At 44.8% G+C, this 21,038-nt stretch overlaps 2 protein-coding genes across 7 annotated transcripts in view; one reads left to right on the top strand and one right to left on the bottom strand.

Moving 5' to 3' along the window:
• The window catches only part of IFT25 (intraflagellar transport 25), a 46,918-nt gene extending 29,085 nt beyond the window's left edge, over positions 1-17,833 (top strand). For both annotated transcript variants that reach the window (XM_039886826.1, XM_039886835.1), the window contains exon 8: positions 16,939-17,833. In XM_039886826.1, the coding sequence (XP_039742760.1) occupies positions 16,939-16,945 (7 nt within the window). In that variant the 3' untranslated portion in view covers positions 16,946-17,833. The remainder of the gene's footprint in view (positions 1-16,938) is intronic.
• On the bottom strand, positions 1,113-20,991 carry DIO1 (iodothyronine deiodinase 1). 5 transcript variants are annotated; one of them, XM_039886774.1, is made up of 5 exons: positions 20,854-20,991; positions 17,109-17,326; positions 9,521-9,664; positions 4,095-4,294; positions 1,113-2,230 (listed from the first exon to the last, which is right to left on the bottom strand). In XM_039886774.1, the coding sequence occupies exons 2-5, from the start codon at positions 17,299-17,301 to the stop codon at positions 2,162-2,164; spliced, it is 606 nt and encodes a 201-aa protein (XP_039742708.1). In that variant the 5' UTR covers positions 17,302-17,326; positions 20,854-20,991; the 3' UTR covers positions 1,113-2,161. The 5 variants fall into 5 exon arrangements, 4 of the variants coding, with proteins under 4 accessions (XP_039742708.1, XP_039742699.1, XP_039742717.1 ...); XM_039886765.1 differs by lacking the exon at positions 20,854-20,991 and having other exon boundaries at positions 17,109-17,468; XM_039886783.1 differs by lacking the exons at positions 4,095-4,294; positions 20,854-20,991 and having other exon boundaries at positions 17,109-17,468.
• Positions 20,992-21,038: the final 47 nt, after the last annotated feature.

Genomic DNA, 21,038 nt, shown 5'->3' with positions numbered 1-21,038 from the left:
AAGCCTGATGCATTAAATTGAAGAGAATTGAACTGGAACACTTGAGGTCTATTTTATTCTGAAAACACAGTTCCACCTGCTATTATTTGTTAGAAACTGGGAGGTTTCTGTGCATTTATAGACATCAATTGGAGGAGTCAGAAGTGATTCAGATGAGCGTGGTCTTATAAGCTCTCTCCTTTTGTGGAACTTTGGCAGGACAGTGCTCAACTGTGTTTTAGTTCCATCATTTTCACAACTGTTCATTCTCAGTATACCTTCGCAGACTCATGCTGGTATTGGTCAGTTTCTTTGGCAGGATAAAGAATTTTTATTGTGTCCCTACTGTCTTGTCTTCTTTCCATCTCCCACCCCCTAAAAAGGGAGCCCAAAGAGGTAGTTGGGGAACAATAATAATAATACTAATAATTGTCAATACTTCCATGGTATTTTTTCTAAGCCAGGCACAGTTTCTGAGTGCTTTACTCATGAATCCTCTTGATGGGGTTGGCACTATTGATACCCCTACTTTATAGTTCATGATATCAAAGCAGCTTAACCAAAGTCACATAGCTGGCAAGTAGAGCCAGGACTCTAGCCTTAAAGTTAGAGATGGGGTTTGAATCTCAGCTTGTTACTTATTAATTCTGAGACCCTCCAGAAGTTAGTTAATGCTGAGTCTTGATTTCCTCGTCTGTAAAATGGGGATAATAATCTCTTCTTTGAGATGTATAGAGTTTAAATGAGATAACCCATCTGAAAGTGCCTGTGTCTGATAGATGACTAATGGTAGCTATTTTTAAAAAAGGATAAAATAGCATAGTAATAATAACATTGTAGCAACTATGGCAAAGCCCAGGAGAATGTTTTCATGTAGAAAAGTGCTTCCCAAGTCCATTCTTTTATGTCATACAGTGAAGGTACTTTGATTCCAATGTGAAAAATTCTCTAGCAGGAGTTCATGTATTTGACATGTAACACTTAGAGACTGAGTGTTCTTTCCATCAAATGAAGCCCTTCCAGCATATGGTAATTTTGCTGATCAGATTACTGTACATTGGGGTGTAATAAAAGATAGAACAGGCTGATGCAGATTGGAAAAGAAAATGTAAAGATCACACTGAAGCCATCCCTAATAGGCTGATATATTTTAATCATTCTGTATTAACTTGCTGCATCTTAAAATATATTTTTTTTCAAATCAAGTCACAGCTGTGTGTACTTTAAGCTGTGGCCGTCATAAACAAATATGAAAAGAAACAGAGTTAAAACAGATGAATAGCAATGATATCCATTAGGCTGATATAACTAAATACAAATGACCATTAGGAGACTTGCAAAAAAGTCAGAGAAACAATTTCAGATATGAGCTCTTATATAACTGATGACAGCTTTGCTTGTGCCTGTTGTCTAGTTTGATCAAGGATATAAAGTATTTGGGAAGCCAATCCTCCAAGTGACTCTGTTGATAAGTAAAGAAAGTGGAAGATTCCAGGGTACAGAGAGCTAGATTTCTATGAAATATATTTAATGATCGTGAAGTGAGTCTCCTCCTTTTCTACGGTAGAAGTGGAGGTGTTACCATGGAAACTCACCCCTCATTACCATCACCACTGACTGGTTTCAGTCTTTTGTCAAGGAAAGGATTACCATCTTTACTGTCTCCTCCCATCCCTACTCTCTCCTTTTCCATTTCCTCCTTCCTCTCTAAACATCTGGAGTTCTCCCTATGCTCCTTCCTCTCTAAACATCTGGAGTTCTCCCTATGCTATTGGTTCTAAAAACCAATTTAGTATCTTAAATCATCAATTCCATAAATGGAAAATTTGGTAAAATGCTTTAACCTGATATGAAGGATGCCATATCTCACCACTTGGTATTAGAGTGACAGGAGAAGTACGCCTGTGGAATGCGACTGCTCTCACACTCTGAGACATCGCGCAGGGTAAGTGCACGAGGCCTCCACAGCGGAGGCAGTGTGGAGTTGTCCATTCTTTAACACTCAGCTCACTTGCTGCTTCATTTTCTGATTATAACAATTATTTGCTTAGATCGGAAAAAGCTGAGCTAGTGATTCGACTGTGGACACAGATCAAGAAGTAAAAGCCAGCTAGGTTGTGGGGAGAGCCAGGCCTTGAGAAGTCTTCCTGTTGGTCACCTAGAACTGGGAGATCTGTCCAGATTAACTGTGGAGCTTTTCCAGAACAGCATGAACTTCCTCTGGATGATAGTTCCAAGGGCCAGGTTTACCCTGCAAAAGAAACGAATCAGCATTCCCAGATTTCTGACTTGCAGGAGACCTGGCCTAGTGATATCTCTGTGGGAGTGATCAGGGTGGTATAGTCAGTGGTAGATGCAACCATGAGGTAGGTGAGATCACCCAGGGACAGTGTATGGGATGGCACCAACATTTAGTGGGAAGACTGGACAGAGAAGTAGGAAAACCAGAGGGGGTAAAGTTAAGAGAGTTCAAAAAGAGAAAGGGGTCTATACAAATAAGCTTTCTTTCCATAATCAGAACTTCAAACTGGCCTTATCTTCGCCCCTCGCATCAAGTACTTTCCATTCCACATCAGAACCACCTCTGCCTCTCTGTTGACACTGCCCTAGTTCAGCTATCTTTATCTCCTACTTGGGCAGCTACTGCGCCTCCCGACAATCCCCAGTCCTCTGCTCCCTTGCTTCCTCCAGTCCATTCTTCACCCAGTAGCCAGTGATCTTTCCAAAATAAGGATCTGATCGTGCGTCTACCCTGCTCAAAACTCTACAACGGCTCTCCTTTGCCCGAAGATGAAGGCCAGATCCTTGTAGCCCAATGCCCGCAATTGTCCATTCACGCCCTGCCCTCGCTTGCCTCAGTGCCTTTGCCCACCCTCTTCCCAATATTTGCGATAATTTTCACTCACCATGCAAGCAATTGTCACTTCCTCTGAAAAGCCTACCTTCCTCCAGGGGTTGGAAAACTAACAGTCTGAAAGCTAAATCTGTTCTGATGCCTCCATACCATTTTGTTTACCTATTTTTTTTAGGGGGGGTGGTCCACAAATTCGAAAATATTTACTTCCGGGCCCTTTACAGGAAAGGTTTTCTGACCCCTGCTCTGAAGTCTCATAGCACTTGGGTCCTAGACTGTGAAGTAAAATTTGGACCATTGTTAATTCATTTTTTGGGTTTCTAGTACTTGCACAGGGCCTAACCCAGGGTAGGGACTCAGTGCCCAGTTTGCCTCACTCATGCCATCTTGTCATCTTAGAGCCATTTCTCAGAGGATGGGAAAGGAATGACCTGAATCCTTGCACGGTGACTCTTGGTACCCTGGGGATTCATCTGCATGTTGTTGCTTATTTCCCCGGCATACATAGGGCTAGCTTAATGTGTGGGCAAAGGAGCATCCACATAAATGGACATCGTGTACTCTCCAAGACTGGAAATCCCTTCATCATCTATAAAACTTAGTTTCTGCCTTCTTGGGGAGCCAATAGTGTCAAAGGGGTCAGAGGTTGTGATTATGTCCCTCGTGCTGGCCAGGCTGGAAGCCATGAGAGGAAGGCTGGACTCAATTCCTGCCTTGAATTCCTGTTTCAGCATTTCCAGCTCTGAACTGCAAGGTTTGTTCTCTTCTGGCCTCCTGCAACCCCTCCAGGTTCAGGCCTGCTTCAGACATTAGCTGCTTTAGACCCTCCCACTCCTGATTCATCCCATCCAGAGGATTTAGAATCAAAATCGGAACCTTGTTCAGTGTGACCTTGGGCAAAGTCAATTGCCCTCTCTGAGCATTATTTATAAAATAGGAACAACATTCTTCAATGCTCAGCTTTAAACTAAACCAGGGCTGGGCCAGTCTTCTGGGTTCAGAAAGCAGCCAGGAGGCTGCAGCTCCAGTCTAAATGTTAGGGACATTTCCTGTACATTATTTCGTCCCCTATGACATGGGGGTCAACATCTCCATTTTGCAGAAGAAGAAACTGAAGCTCCAAGAGAGGAAGACTTGCTCATGGTCATATGGCTGGTAAATGGCTAGGCAATGATTTGAATCCAGACCAGCCTGATACAAAGCCCTCTCTTCGCCCTTTGCCCTCTCTGGAACCCTGGCCCATAGGGAGGCTGGTTACCACCTTGTAGAGGATCCTGCCCTCCTGGAGCACATAGAGCCTCTCAGGCAGTGCCGCGTAGAGGTGGCTGCTCTGGTTCTTCATTGTGTCCACCACCACAGGGCACTGGGGGCTTCTGTCCAGCAGCATACGGGCTGCCTGCAGGCGTTCCTGGAGGTTCCGGTGGTTCCTGATTTTCACGTTGTTCTTAAAAGCCCAGCCATCTGCAAGAGGAAGGCCAGGCACTGGACTTTGAAACCATGGCATATACTTCCTACAGACTAAATACCACCTCCCCCTCCTTTTAACTGTAGGCCCCAGATAGAGGAGCCCTTGGTCATAATTTGGCCCAGTTTCCTACTATGGGTAAATGCATGAGATTACGTAGGAATTAGTGGTTAATCCAGAACTGAAGCCTGCAGCTCCTGACTCCTAGACCTTGGCTCTTCAGTGTAAGACAGACCAAAAAACCAGTGCTCCTCAAACTGTAATGGGCAAATGAATCACTCAGGGGCCTCGTTAAAGGAAGATTCTGATTCAGTCTGTCTAGGGTGGCACTGAGTCTAGCTAGTTCTCAGGATGCCAAGGCTGCTGGTGCCTGGACCACACTTAGGCAAGGGTCTCGAGAAATAGTTCTCGTAAGTGTGTGCTGCCCAGACCAGCAGTGTCAGCATCACCTGAGAGTTTGTTAATAATGCAAATTCTCAGGCCCCACCATAGACTGACCAGGAATGGGGCCCACCAATCTATTTGAACAGCCTTCTAGATGATTCTAACACATACCGACATTTAAGAACTTCTGCTCGAGTCTAAACAATTTCCCTCTTCTAATTATTTTCCACCAGAGTGTTCTTTCCAAAATGCAAATCTGACCATGTCACTCTCCTGTTTAGATATTTCAATGGCTCCCTATTATCCTCAGGATAAATCCCAAGCTCCTCAGTGTGGCCTACCAGGTCCTTAGTAAACTGGCCCATCTCTCCAGCCTTCCTCCAGATTTTTGCTCCAGATAGGTGGGTGTAATACTTGAGGTTCTTTGACCCACTCACCCTCAAGCTGTCTCTCACTTCTGCCCTTTTCATCACAGCTCCTGCCTTTAGCTGCAGTGTGAATAGAGCAGGACCTTCTCTTTCCTTGTTTGGATACTATGACTTCCGCTGCTGCAGCTGACGTATTAGCTGTACTGGCAGGCTCATGGTCAGGCACTCAGAGTGAACTTAGAGCTGAGTACAACTGCTAGCCTGGCAATCACTCTTATTTTCATCCCCTCCTAAGTAGTCCTCCTGCCACCTAATCTTACTACTGTCTAACTCATCATCCAGAAATCTCTGAGAATGATTCCTAACGTAAAATTTGATGATATTTTTTCTCTGCTTAAAAACCACAGGACCAGCTCCTTAGCACAGCATTTAATGATACCTGTCATCTCTCCTGACCTACCTTTCCAGTCACGGCTGCCAGTCTTTCCACATTAGCCAAAGTGGACTCCTCCTCAAAAGACTCTGATACCTCTCTGCTCCTTCTCATCATCTCTTCCACGTGTGAAATCCAACCTGTCCTTTTAAGGCTCAACTCTAATGCAAGGCTTCTTAATGTTAGTACTATTGACATTTCGGGCCAGATAATTCTTTGTTGTGGTGGGCTATCCTGTGTGTTATAGGATGTTGAGCTGCATCTCTAGCCTGTACTCACTATATGTCAGAAGCATCCCCTCTTTCAGTTTGTGACAACTAAAAATGTTTCCAGACATTGCTAAACATCCCCTGGAGCGGCAGTCCCCAACCTTTTGGCACCAAGGACCAGTGCTCCTATGAGAATCTAATGCCTGATGATATGAGGTGGAGCTGAGGCAGTGATGCTAGGGAAGGGGCTGCAAATACAGGTGAAGCTTCACTTGCTCGCCCACTGCTCACCTCCTGCTGCGTGGCCTAGTTTCGAACAGACCACGGACTGTACTAGTCCGCAGTCTGGCAGTTGGGGACCCCTGCCCTGGAGGACAAACCACCTCAGTTGAAAACCACTGCTCTAAGACCATTTCTTCCAGGAAGCCTTCCCTGACCCACTCAGCTGTGCCCTATTGGGCAAGCATTTCATATCTCTTTAAATTCTCAGTTTACCCATCTGTTAAATGGGGTTAATAGAACCTATATTGCTGAGGCTTAAATGAGTCAACTTGGAATTCCCTATGCTCTGCTTGGTTAATAGAAGCTGCTAAAAAAATATTGGTTTATTTTGCCTGACTTCTCTAAAATAATAGACATAAGGGAAAGAACCCAGTTTTTATTCTGCACCACAGGTTTTTTTTCCTACTTTGCTCTAGAGATCCCCACCACCCCCACCACCTCTGTGCCAAAAACTAAAAACAAAACAAAAACAAAAAAACCCAAAAAAACTCTGTTCAAGGCTGCTTAACTTTAAATGGAAGGGGATTTTCCACTGGCCCCATTTGCCAAGGTGCCCTTCTGCCTACTTACAGGAGGTGGCACTCATTAGCTAATGGGCCAACAGGTTGAGAAAAATAACCATAAAAACCATAAGACCCCCAAAGGAGCCTAAATCTCAGGCCCATTTGTAGCCCTACTGGCTTTGCCCTTCTACTTGCCCTATTTCTGGGGAGCCTGGAACCCAGATAATGTGGTCACGGGTTCCTTTGGAAGGTAAATGGCCTGTGTTTATTGCCTCCCATGGTAATATAAGTTGCTTAAGTCCATCAGCAGAATTGGCTCCACATCCACAGTACTTCAGAGTCCTCTGCTCAGTAGTTGCTCTTCCCCCAAGAAAAAACACTTAAGTATTTATTACCTGCCCGAAGACTTCAAAACTTTGTAAATGACAGTAACATCAGCTTATATTTATATCATGGTTAGGCAGTCAGTCTTGTCCACCCACTAACTCACTGGAGCTTCACAGCAGCCTCCTATTGGAGACTGGGCAGAGGCTCTCATCCCCATCCTGCAGCTGAGAATGTGGAGGCCCAGAGAGGAGTTGCGTCCCAACATCAACTGTGAGTTCCTTAGAGGCAGGAACTATGTGTATTTTTCATCTCTATATCACCAGGCACAGCATAGGACTAGACACATAGCAGGTACTCATTAAATATTGCAGAATGAGCAATTCTGTGAGGTCAGTGTTGTCATCCCATTTTAGTGGCGCAGAAGTAGGTATGGAAGGTAAGTTGCCCCAGGTTGTGTGGCCAGCATGTGATGGAGCTGGGACTCACACTCAGGTCTGAAACTCCAGAGTCTGTTCCTCCCACCACAACTCATGGTTCCCCGTAAATTATCTCAGCAAACGTGGTGTGTGAGAAGAAGGAAGCCAACTGATTTGGGCCATAGATTTTAGACCTCCTTGGATTGGTAGACACTGGCTCTGTGCACTTTAATTCTGGGATTCAGGCCATACCCACTTTTGTCTGATTGACAGAAATGAGTACCCTGGGGAAGGAGGTGGAGAGGAGAAAGAAATGCCTGAACTAGGAGTGGCAAAGCACGGAGGCAAGAAATTAGTCTGTCAGGACAGACAGGAAGCCTTTCCTCAGTGGATGAGGTGGACAGCCCTGGGTTGTGGAAAGGATTAAACCTGCTGATTCCAGGAGAAATGGGTCAGGACCAGAAACAATTTCTATGATAATCTGATCCCTCTTGTCACAGTTTATAACTTATTCTTTTGGAGATTAAAGCTGGATCTTCTAGGACCTTGTTGCTCCAAGTGTGGTCCCTGAATCAGCAGTCTCAGCATCACCTGGGGAGCTGGTTAGACATGCAGAATCTCAGGCCCCTTTGCAGCCCTACTGAGCCATAATCTGCATCTTAGTAAGATCCCAAGGTGTCTTGAGCACACAGTAAAATTTGAGAAATGCTGTTCCAGGACAGTTCAACGAGCTTTGGCCGAGCTTCAGTTGTCAGCTCTAATGACATCAAGGTATCGTCTCTTCTTAGCCATGGAGACCACAGACACTTGTAGATACCCAAGTTATCTCTTTAACTGATGGCTCTGCCCTCCCAAAGGAGTATTTGATGAAGAAGTACATCATGCTTGCCTTTGCTCTCCTGTTACCTATGCTGTTTAAATGTTATTATGGAAATTTTTAAATATACATAAAAGGAGAGAGAACAGTATAATGAACCTCTGTGTACCTTTACCCCATGCTAATATTTTAAGTTGCCCCAAATTCTTAATGAGGCCAGAAGGTGCCAATTAAATCAAGACAGTATTAGTTGAAAGCAGTTCTCAAACCTTTGGGTGGATATAAATCAAAATGGAATAGCCTGGTGTGGGGCCCTGGAAGATGCATTTTCAACAAGCAGCCTAGGTGGCTCTGACATCAGGGGTCCAGGGACCATACTGCAGCAAGTTTGCTGGCCAACTTTGCTGATAATTATTTAATAGCAATCTACACTTACAACACGAGGATAAGCCAGCAAAGCTATAAAATATTGGCCTAAACCACTTATTCATCCAACTTTTACTGAGCCCTGAGTCTGTGACATGAACTCTGCCAGGCGCTAGGTGACAAAGACGAGTCTTGTAGGGACATGGGTGAGTAAACAACACTCATTCTACTTGGCCACCCGAACTTCTTCCCTTCTTCAATCTCTGGGTTTGAGAGTTGAACCAAATTCATGGATTCGATCCTCATGAAAACTGGGTATATAGAAGTATATCTGACTATTTGTAAAGTTCATGGGGCTTAGACCAAGCTGAGAAGTTTTAGGGAGAGATATGTCTGCCCATTGCAAGAAAGGGCTTTCTCATTAACAGAACTGTCCAGCAAAGGAACAGCGAAGGAAACAAGATTTCCCATGAAGTAATAAAGATGGGTGACCACCTGTTAGGGGCTAAAGAAGGATTCCTGCCCCAGATAAATGCTGGCCTGGAGAAGTGGTTCTCCAAGTGTGGTCCTCAGACCAGCAACTTCAGCATCACCCAGAGCTTGTTAAAAATGCAAATTCTCAGGCTCCACTCCAAATCTCTAGGGTGGGGTTCAGCAGTCTGTTTTGAACAAGTGCTTTCAGGTGCTTTCAATGCTCACTAACACTCAGGAACCACTGACTGAGATGAACCACAATGTACCCTTGAGCTTGGAGGGTCTTAGGATAGATTTTACAAGTAGCTATATAGCAGTCATTTCACTTGGGTCATTTCAGGTCTCAGTTTCTTGTAATTGTGTTCATAGTAGCTCCTCTCCCATGCTTTCTCTATTTATCCATTCAGAATGTTCAATGATTTCCCAGCTAGACCCCATCACTCCAGGTTTTCTGCTTTGTGTGCCTGGTTGAAAGCACAGACTGAAGTTAGTGAGTGGTAGGTAAACCTAGCAGGAACTGAGAGGTGGTGGGAACTTAGTGAATAGTGGCTCCTTCTCTCTCTCTTCATATACCTCTCCCTACCCCCAACCTTGAGAGAAAAGAGAGGGCAGGAGGAGGTAGAGGCAGGGAATCTTTCTGTACCTGATGCATGTGCTTCTTCAATGTAAATGACAAGAAAATCTGCTATGGAACTAAAGTCTTCAATAAGTTTCTTGAATTGATCAAATTTCAAAAGAAATGAAGGTCAGGTACAACTTCCAAAATTCAGCACCAATGGTCTTTTGCCTGAAACAGAAATGGAACCATCAATAACCAATACTCTACACACAGCATTTCTTCTGCAAGCACCATCTGCATTCCTGCATTTAATTCTTTCTCTTTATTTCCCCTCTAAGATGGATCCAGCGCCTGACTTAGCAGAGGCTAGAGCCACTTTATTCCTCTCTAAAATGAGCAATTTTATCAGTTCTCAGTGGACCACTGGGTGGGAATCAAAAGAATAAGAAGAGTCTCTTTCATGCATTTTATAATGCAGGCACACATCCATTCTCTCATGTGATTTGGTTATTATCCTGTAAGGTAGATAATTTTTTCCCCATTTTATAGGCAAACGGGTTTATAGGCTTGCTCTAGGTCACACAGCAGGTCAATGGTGGAGTTAAAATTAACACTCTGGCTCCTAGACTCTCGATTCAATGCTCTTTCAATTCCAAGCACTCCAGTTTCCTTATCCACAAATGGACATGGTAACAATACTTACTTTATAGGATTGTAATGAGAATTACAATCTGCATTAAATAACTTAATACAGATAAGGGCTTAAAACGGTGCCTGGCCCACAGTAGGTACTCAATGACTGTAAGCTGCTGTTATTAGCTATTATTTATTTCCTGAACCATGAAGTGGGGGAGGCAGTAGAGGGGACTCCACAAAGGGGAGTGAAGGGGGGAGTAGGGCCAGCTACATAATTACTGGGCCCAGTACAAAATGAAAATGTAGGGCCTCTTGTTCAAAAAGTGGAGAAAAAAAAAATACCATTAAGTATGTTAAAATACAAAGATTTTTCTTATCTTCTTATCTTCTCTCTCTTGCCCGGGCATGGTGCTTTTAGTTGCTATTTAATGTTGTACTCCCCTGGGCACAAGGATATTCATAGGTGAATGCAGACCCTCACAGTGCCCCAGGAGCCCCATAACTCAATGTGCATGTCCATGTATGTTTGTGGCCACTGGCTACTGGCATTCCTCTCCCTCTAGCCCACCAGATCAACATACCATGCCCCAGCCAGGAGTACAGAAATTGAGCCAGACATTTCTCCCTCCCACCTGCCCACCACTCCAACTCACAGGATATTACAAACTGCAGGGACATGCTAGGTACCTTGATAGGGGAGGGAGGTGGGCAAAAGACTCCTCTTGCCAAGTCACCCCTAGTGACTTGCCAAATTGCATCATGACACTGTCATCCCAGGATGGGGATGGCTGATCTCACACTCTGCTAGGAGTTGCTGCGAGATGCTCACACCTGACCTTGACCTTTCCCATGCTCATATCCAGGCCCTATCTGGGACCAGAAGGTGGCAGCAGTCAGTGGGTGGGAGCAGGAAGGAGGCTGAATGGGCTAGGGTGCCTGGGAATGGAAGAGTGGGCTTTGAAGAACATGTCCCAGAGAGAAGCAGGGAGGCTGTGGAAGGTGGAATCCTGTAGGAGCCAAGTCTCTAAGTCCCTGGGGCATGTTCTATTGTCCCATGAGGCTTCACTTACTAAATGCAAATTCAAAGATAAAACTATTAAGAATTTCAGTACAGCTTCTACAGAGCATTAAGCCCCAAGCACAGGCCCTTCCCAACGTGGGATTCTGTGTGATTCACTGGTCCCATGCCCATGAAGCCAGCCCTGGATGGGAGCCTTTTCAAACTCTCCCAGTCTAGACTGGGGGGAACTCTAGGGAGCTGCCAGCAACCTGTGGCTACTTATGGCCAGAGCAGACATTGTTGAACCCTTACCATACATCTGTCAGAGCATGGCACATCCTGCACTGTGACATGGCTACTCATTGAGGGCAAGGCTTGTTCTTCATTCATCCTCACACCCCTGACATTGAACACAGGCTCATTCCATCTACAAGCATTTATTCAGCACTTAGAATGTACAAGGCTCTCTGCGACACATTGGGGATTCAATAGAGAGCAAGACCAGCAGATCTCTGCTTGCATGCAATTTGAGGTCTGTTTAATGGGGAAACAGGCAAAAAACAAGTAAACATAAATGAAGTAATTTCAAGTTGTGATAAGGGTTACGAAAGAAACTATAAAGGAATGACCTACTTTAGACAGGTAAGTCAAGGAAGGCCTCTGGGGAGATGCCATTTAACCTGAGAAATGAAGACTAGGAATGAGCCAGCTGGGGCAAAGAAGAAGAGAAAGGGACTCCATTCTGTGTACAGAGGCCCTGAGGAGGGACAGAGCTTGGTGTATTCACATACCTGCAAGGTCATTATGACCAGGCTGGAGGTCAATGAGAGTGGTGGTTGGAGAGGTATATATGAGCCAGAGCAGGCAGGCTCTCTTATATCATAAAGAATCTGAATTTTATTCTAGGTACAACAGGACATCATGGGGATACAAAGCAAGGATGGTGAATATTTGTTATAATTTTGGATGTCCAGCTCCTAACTCTTCTTCCTACTTGGAATTCCCTATTTTATGTACTACTGATGAGAGAGTGTGCTCAGCCTCACTCTTTGGAAGATAGAGCCAGTTCTGTTCTCTGCGTACAGCAGCCAAGGCACAGACAATGATTAAGGCTGGGCTCATTAGACTGTCCCACATAGATCTTTGATTCTGGAGTCATGGAGATGGTAGAATTAATCTACAGCTCAGTCGGGGAAGGTGGAGTCCTACAGTGGTGATGGGTTCCCATGGCAACCAAAGTAACAGCAGTATCCAAGCCTGACCGTTGATGCTAAAAGACAGTCCAGGCCCAATGCTCCAGCTGTGGTTGATACTTGGGACCCTGCGACACCTTTCTAATATGTTCCTTTGTATATGTATATATATGTGAGTAAGAAAACCAGAGTGAGTTTGTGTTGCTTGTAAGCCAGCACCCTGACTGCTACAGTAGAGCTGTATATTGAAAAATGGTCAGATTTATACAGAAGATCACTCCGGCTGCTCTGTAGTGAAAAGACTGAGCATGAGAACGGAAGTGGGGGAGAAGCAGTTGGGGACATGGGAGAAATCCACATGAGAGATACTGGGAACATGGACTAGTATATGGGCAGTGGAGAAGGGAAAAGCTGGAATTGACTGGACTTACTGATGAATAGGGAGTAGAGGGCATCTTAACTTGCTTGTGGTTTATTTGGTTAGTTATTTCTTCATCTATTTCTGTAGAAGATTTGAAGCAGCTTACACATATAATATTAAATAGATATTTAATAAAAGTCATGTCCCTTTGGGAGGCATAGAAGAGGAGGGAAATGTGGAACAGAAAAAGGCCTTAAGGTCCCTGCATTTGTTATAACTGAGGTATATTTGATTCTGAGTTTCCTGGTGGCCAAGTAAAAGGAGAAGCAATTGGTTATATATTCTTCATTTTTCAGACATGAAGAGAAAGCAGGCCAGTTGCTCTGGAGAGACAAAGTTCCTGTTGTCCTTGGCTCACAGATTTTCTTATAGGAGGCCCTAGAGGGCATTGAGTGGGCCTCAGTCGCTGTTGGTTGATTATACAACAAGTCTTCACCCATGTGACAAGGTTGCCCAGGCCTCAGCAAGGGAGGCTTAGAGGCTAGTCATGGCCAAGTGGCCGGCCACTGCACTGGCTTCCAATGACCCCAGGGAGTCACCTTTCAGATAAGAAGTCAAAAGACTTAAGGTCAGGACCATTGTTAAATATTTGCTGTCTGGAATTTGTTCTTAATTGGAAGAAAAGATTCAATACCCACCAATTAGGACCTTAGAAGAGACAGAGCCATTTGTTTATTTATGGTGTGGTCTGGTACTGAGTTTAAACTTTGTCCTTCAGTATTAAGGACAAAGTTTAAACTCAGTTTTCTACTTTCTTAGTAGCAGAGAGAGGAAGGATGGGTGCAAGAGGGTGGCAGTGTTGAGGGCTGACACCTTGCCCAGGTCCATGGTGCAGAGAACATAATTTCAAGTATATCGGGCAAGGAATGTCAAGTCCATCTCATCTATATAAATGGAAAAACAGCTCTGTATTAGTGCTGGACTCGAACCCACCATCACAACCCCTAGACCAGTAAATTAACCCGCATACCAGGCTCTCTCAGCAGAGAAAGCCTATTTATAGTTACTAGGTGACATCTCCTAAGTATGCTTGGAGAGTTTTTAGAAGATATTAAAAAAGGGCTGAAATAAATTTGGTTTCAGATTAACTTCTAGTCACCTAGAAAATAAAGCATTAGACTTGCTTTCTACCACAATACACCAGGTAATCAATATTTTGCTGTGTGTGTGTCTAAGAGCATGTGTATGTAATATGCGTGCACATGCGTGCAGAGGATAGGAGGTGGCTGAGTATTTCTCTGAGCCTCTGATGCCTTACCCAATAGCGGAAAGTGCATTGACTGAGAGTCAGAAGGCATAAATTCTAGGTCTGGCTCTATAAGAACTCACTGTGTAACTCTGAACAAGTAATTTACCTATCTGGGTCTTTGCATCTAAAAAATGCAAGAGTTGCTTTAGGGTATCCATAAAGATGACTCTTTCAGACCTTCCAGTCTGTGGCTCTAAAATTAGTTCAGATTTATACCCAAACCATACAACACAGCTTTCTAGTGGCCAAATGGGTTTCCAAAGCAGTTACAGGATGTCATTCTAATAAGCAGACTAGATGTTAACTCCTTGCTTGAAAATGTTCTTAGAACTCACCAATACCCTCAGATAAAATCTACTCTTTGGTAAGACACATAAGGCTCTGGTTCCTGATGGTGTCTCCAGCCTCATCCTTCACCTCTTCATGCTTCCCACACCCCAATTCTGCCAAACTGACCGACGCTCCCCATCTTGGACCTCTGCTGCTCTTCCCTCTGTCCTGCTCTGCTTTCACTTCCCTTTCCTCACCCACCCCAAGGCTTCACTGTCCCTAGACAATTAGCTACCATCTTTTTCTCTTGGAGGCCTTCCTCTGACCACCTCCCTACCCTACTCCACTTCTTCCAGAATCCTCTGGCTCCCTCTGTCACTACACCATCTCCCTCTCTGGGTTGGGAGATCTTCCAGGGTTGAGACCAGTCATGTTGATTTCTGTACTACAAACACCTATTATTTCAGAGGACTCTGGGTCAGTGTGATGAAGACCAACTCTATTTCACAAATAGTTTTCTTTTGTCTCTCAGCTTCCTTCTCTCTTCCTTCTTTAGTTTCAGGTGCAACAGTAGGGAACAGAGACAAAAGAACAGTCTTTAAAATGTAAACTGTCCCACTGACAATGAACAATTAAAAGAACCAAGTAAATTCAGTAAATTGACCATGAGACAGTTGGCTTTCATGGAACTGATAGCTAGATGATTGATATTCAGCAAGTCAGCCTGGTTCTATCACAGGGTTGACACATATTAGATGCACAATAAAAGTTCTATGTTATTCTCATTGCTCTTATTATCAGTGGTCACTTGGTGAATTTTGTCGAATAGAGATCATTGTGCACCCTGGTTTAAAATTATGCCTTTCAAAACACTCTTGTCTTTCCTTTTGCTTGAAACACTTTTTCCTTTTCCTTTCTCGAGGTACAAAAATCTTACTCATTCTTCAAGACCTAGTTCCAAAACTACCTCCTCCAGGAAATCTTCTAAGCCCTGCAGGCAAAATTCATACCTCTACAGCCTCCCCATCTCATGGAACTATAATAATTTGTTTATTACATCCATCTGTTCTGTGGAACCATAAACTCCTTGAGTAAAGGAGCAAGCTCTTACCTAATTCTGAGGGCCTGGCACATAGGAGGCACTCATGAATGTTTGTTGAGGTGCATTGAAAAAACAAGATGAAGAAGCCCTGATTCTGGGTCTGACTCAGTCAGTCACTGGTTCTGTTACCTTTTCCTCTTAGTTGTCTCCATTTCCCTTCAAAATGAGAGGATTGGATTAGGGCAACATTAGGGTGCTCTTTGGGACCAATATGGTGGAAAGTGGGCAGGTTGTGTGTGTGTGTGTGTGTGTGTGTGTGTGTGTGTGTGTGTGTGTGTGTGTGTGTTAGGAAAATTAGTCAGTGCTTTGTTAAAGTTTTTCCACATTTTATCTGTTTGATTTCAAGCTTCAGGTCTTCTCAGAGCTTTTTATATGTTAATGTGCATGATGAAGGAGGAGAGTATAGGGTGAGGGTTTCTCAAACTACTCTGACTGAGGGACTCTATGTAATAAAGCATATCTATGGGATGTAGGTTCCAAAGAACACACTTTGAAAAGCACCAGATTAGCCAGCTGCCTCTGGGACCTTCTCTACACCTGCTGTGTCCAGGCCCTAGGAATTCAGAAATGAATCAGACAGCCCTGTCGCAAGGCTTCTCATCGAGCAGGAAGAAAACACTTGCACATAGGCAGCCAGAGTCTTGGTAGGAAGAATCAGTGTCCGAGTTAAAGTGCAGATGGAGATCCATGAGTCCAGAAGAGAGAAAGTACCTGTCCAGCTATAGGGATCTGAGATGGCTTCACAAAGGGAGAAGCAAGAGAGCAGGACCTTGATGATGAGGGGGATTTGTACTGTTGGAGATGGAGGGGAAGAGCCAACAACTTTAGCAGAGGCAGAAAAGGAAAAGCTCAAGAGACATACAAGGCTGAACAGTTGGTCTGCAGGCAAGGACCGTGAGGGGAGGCATGCAGGTGAAATTGGGAAGAAAAGCTGGAGTCAGCCCAGGACCTTGAGCACAAAGCACAGCCCAGGGAGACCCTGAGCATTTGTCCTGAATGCAGAGGGGAACTGCCGAAGCTTGGTAAGCTGGGATGTAGATTGATCAGGGATATGCTTATGAAAGGATAATCTGGCAGCCATTCACAAACTGGGTAGGAAAAGAGGGCACAAGAGAGAGGAGGAAGTCCTGGCAGGAAGAGCAGCTGTGAGGACAAAAAAGAGAAAACTGATCCACCAGGTCTTTAAGAACTCAAATAGAGCTGGTTTCCCTGGAAGAGAGAGAGTGTGCCTGGGACATCTTCAACAAATATTTACTGAGCAACTACTATGAGTCAGCAGCGGCCATGGGAACATGATAGTGGGTTCGAGTGACAATCTCCACCTTCACAGAACTTGCAGGCTAGTGAGGGCCACAGACATTAATCAAATACGCACAAATAATTACAAACCAGGACAGGTGTAATAATAAAAGTTTCGGATGTTATGCCTACAAGAAGGGGTAACCTAGTCTGGAGGAGTTGGGGTTGGCTTGTCGCAGAAGTATCACTGAGCAGAAGTCTGAGGGATGAACCAGACTTGACCAGGTAGAGAGAGGGGTAAAGTGCATCAGGCAGAGCAACTGCGTGGTAATAGCCGTGCTGGAGTAGTTAAAGGCTAACGTGGCTGGTTTGTGGTTTGATTGCCTGTGAAGGTGCTGATGCCACTCAGAAAGACAGAATCCAGGAGAAGTCCTGGTTTCAGGAAGTGGGAAGAAGACAAGAAGCCAAAAAAGAACAGCTGGAGTAGTAGAAGAATTCAGGACTTTTCAACCCCCCTCCTCACTCCCTTCAAGCACTTCTCAAGCTATATCAGCCTCCTGACCTTGCATGAAGTCCCAAATGTTGCACCTCTGTCCTGAGAGGCAGACCACAGGGCAGTTTGGGGCCAGACCTCCTTCCTTAGTTGTGTCCTCCAGTTGCTGCCAACGGACCTTCAGGACGAACCAAAAATACTGGGTGCTGAAGAGGGTTGGGAGCCAGTTGTCAAAGGAAAAATGAGGGTTCTTCCGGTTCATGGCCACGATGTTCTGCTTGACTCTCCTGGGAAATAGGGTCAGTTGGACTTTGCCTACAGCCACATGTAGGGCCACCTGCAAGAGTACCCAGAGCCTCTTCAGCCACCGCCTTGGCCAGGGCAGCTCCATCTCAGCACAGCCAGAGCTGGCTCTGAGGCCAACGGGCAGCGAGGCCGCAGCTGGGCCACACTGGGTGGAGCTGAACAAAGGTTCAGGGTCAGAGTGACAAACCTGTGACAGGAGGAAGGTACCAGGAAAAGAGGTATTTGCCTTCCCATCAGTGAAATGGAAAATTCCAAACTAGGTGCTCAAAGATATGATCTAATTGTTATCACTTCTGATTCTTTGCCTTAACCTTTGAGAGATTCTTGGATTGGAAAACGTCAACCTTAAATTCTCTTCTGACGATTTTTAAGAACAAATACTTTTAAGAGATCACCCTTAAAGGAACTCTGTGGTCCTTTAGAAAGGCTCTGTTGCAAGTAAGTCAATTCTAATGTTAATTATTCTTTTAATAAAGTATTTTACTAAAGAAAGATGTTTTTCCCACTTACAGCTTCTAGCTGGTGGTTGAGAGTTTCTGGAGGCATTGCCCTCCCCAGAGGATTTGAGTCTGGAAATTCCCTAGGCAGAGCCAGAGCTAGAGCCATCCTTGAGGAAAACTGAGCCTGTGACTTCCCTTGGCTCTGGGAGCATGGTGTAAATACAACTTTCTCTGCTCTCAATGGGGTGGCAGTCTAGAGTGGGGAAGAAACAGGTAAACAAAAAATTACCACTCACTTTTCAAAGACTTTGAAGTCTACTGTTTGTCTTTTAAAATGTATGTAATTACTTACAAATTTTTATAATCAAATTTTGGCGGGAGCTGGGGTGGGGAATACATATATGAATTTTGTGTCCTGTTTGTCGCAGGATGGCTCTGGCCGACACAGGCAATGTGCCAGCAGCCCTTTCCAGTTCTCTCTTTACCACATGTGGCTCCAAACAATCTAAGCCCTTAACACATAGAAAAAAGGAAAAGAGGCCTTTTGAGACTCCCAAAGAAAAAAGATTAAAGTGATACCAACTGCCCATTCCTTATTTTGGACCCCTGGAGCCAGGGTGAGATGCTTCCTCAGTGCTGGCAGCCTTCTTGGAATGGATATTGCTCATGGGGTGTTGGAGACATTTTCTGGAGCATGGCTCCACTGTGTGGTTGCCAGCTTTCCTCTTCACAGAATGCCAGGGGACTCAGTCAGGATCACATGCAGCATCTAACCAAGGCTCATACCAAGGCTCCACCCCACCCCATACCTGTCCATGAGAGCAAGACTTGCTCATCGGCTTCCTTCCCCTGCTTCATTCTTCTCGCATGCTAAGTGAAGGTGGATAGGTTCTATCTTTCAGTGGTTCATTTCCCCCTCAGAGCAGTAGAGATCTGATTAGTATCATCAGATGGGCTCACTTGTTTTACCATACTTGGACAGACAAGTTAAGGAAATCTGAACACTTGAGCTCAGAGTTTTTCAACCCTGACACCATTGATATTTTAGACTAAATAATTCTTTGTTATGAGGGGATATCCTGTGCACTGTAGGATGTCTAGAAGCACCCTGGCCAGTAGCACCTCATAAGTCATGACAATCAAAAATGTCTTCAGACATTGCCAAATATCCTCTGGAAGCAAAATAGTGCCCAGTTGAGGATTGCTGTTTTAGTTAAACCAGTACAGTTATCTTTGATTCTTGTCTCATTTTGAGCCAAAAATTAATGTCATTATAACTAATATATCAATATAATGTTTGCTTCTGTTTCCAAGAGAAGAAACATATAATCTAGGTGTTATCACCTCCCCATATCACATACACACTTATCACCAGCAATGGAGTTGTTGTTGCCATCCACTGGTGAGCAGTCCAGTTCCAAAATACCACCCTGAGGGCGTTTTCTGGGGCCACTCTTGGTACCAACATGCCTTAGTGTGGGTTCCTCATATGAGTACTTTATTGGCAATTATGAATCCAAGAACTAGGAGATCAAGACAAAGATTGTAAGGCAGGTGAGGAAGGAGAGCCATTCAAGGACCCATTATCAAATTGGCCACTTCCAAAGGCATTTGGTTACTTGATCCTGCAAGATAGTTTAAAAGCTGCATGAGTATGTCTGAGGGGAAAAAAGAAGAAGCATCAATTTATCAGGTATTGACACCAATGGTCAAAGATTTGGCCCTGAAGGCATTAACCACTCCCCACACCTGCACCTCTGGGTTGTGCCTGTCTGGGTACAGAATGGTTTCAGCAGTCCTATTATCCCCATAGTACCAAGACTCAAGCAGAAGGCAAAAAAGCCTGAGGTGTGGGCTTTTTTATGAGCTTGAGGTGGAGCTCACTTAGGTTATATCTGCTGAAGCTATGGAATAAGATCAGTGTGGTGAAATAAGCAGCAGGTGAGGCCAAGAGGATCTGAAATGGGACATAAGAGGTGTTTGATACACTTTCACACCTGAATTTGTGTATCGAGATTCGTTCCTGGTACATAGTCAACCAAAGTACCCTGCACTTACCCTAAGCCTCGGCTCTCTCTTTATAAAATGAGGATAATCACCTCAAGCTTGCAGGATTATTCTGAGAATTAGAGATCCTGCATATATAAAGCCTGATAATGATGTCAGTTCAATAAATACAGTGAGTGTGTGTATAATTATAGTTAGATATAAAGTCTTTCCAGTTGACCACAAGGGCCCATTGTGCTGAGGCCAAAGTTAACGGGTTCCACTTAGTGTGAACTGTGACTTTGGCTTATGTGGCTCAAATGGCCAGAACTTGGTCATTCTACAGTTAGCCTTCACTGAGCAACTGTTATGTGCGGGACCCTAGACTGGGCGCTGGGGACCCAGAGACCAGAATCATTCCTGATCCTTGCCCTCAGACCACTCACAGGCAAAGATGGGCGAACAATAACAATTGTGGTGGGAGAGGCGAGCCCAGGGTAGTAAGGGAGAAAAGAAGTCCTGGGAGGTGAAGGCTGGCTTCTCCTAGTAGGAGGAAATGGTAACAAAATCTGGAAGGCTGTGTAGGCATTAACCGGGCAAAGACAGGAGGCTAAGCAAAACGTTTCTCGCCAGGTACACTCAGTGCCAACTCTACCATCGTCGTTTACTGGGCCCCTGCTATATTAGAACTAGCAGTCAGATGCCTGTTAAGGGGACTCTGGGGGTGAGTGAGCCAATCCTTACTGCCGTCCCCAACCAAGCCTCCTGCCCCCATCTCTCCGGCATAAGGCAAACTGCCACGGAAATGAGTGAAGGAACCAATTACCAAACTTACTGAGGTGCCTATCTTAACAGACATCATCCTGCCCTCCATCACTCATTCACAAACTCAGAGTAATTGCTTCATTCACTTCCTCACCGGTTAATTAAATTTTTAGGGCCCAAAAGAATTGTGGAGGTGGGATTGCTGACTTTTTTTCACAATCGTCCTTCGTTACGCTATTTTATATTCAATAACAAAAAAAGAGGTATAAACACGGGGGCGGGGGGGAAAACCCCACACCCTAAAGAATTCTATGCACCTGGTCGTAGCGAGGCGAGTGGAGGGGAACCCTCTCAGTGCTCCCACTTCGCCGTCAGTCTCTTTGAGAAGCTGATCTTCGCACTCTAGAGGGGATGACGGAAGGAGCAGGCTCTGGATGCCACCGCCCGCTGCGGTCTCCGGAAAGCACCGTCGCCTGGTGCCGCTGTCTTTTTAAGGAGGCGG

The sequence above is a fragment of the Pteropus medius genome, unplaced genomic scaffold (genome assembly GCF_902729225.1).
Source record: "Pteropus medius unplaced genomic scaffold, Ma_sr-lr_union100, whole genome shotgun sequence".
Lineage (NCBI taxonomy): Eukaryota > Metazoa > Chordata > Mammalia > Chiroptera > Pteropodidae > Pteropus > Pteropus medius.
This window is presented reverse-complemented; position numbering and strand designations above follow the sequence as displayed.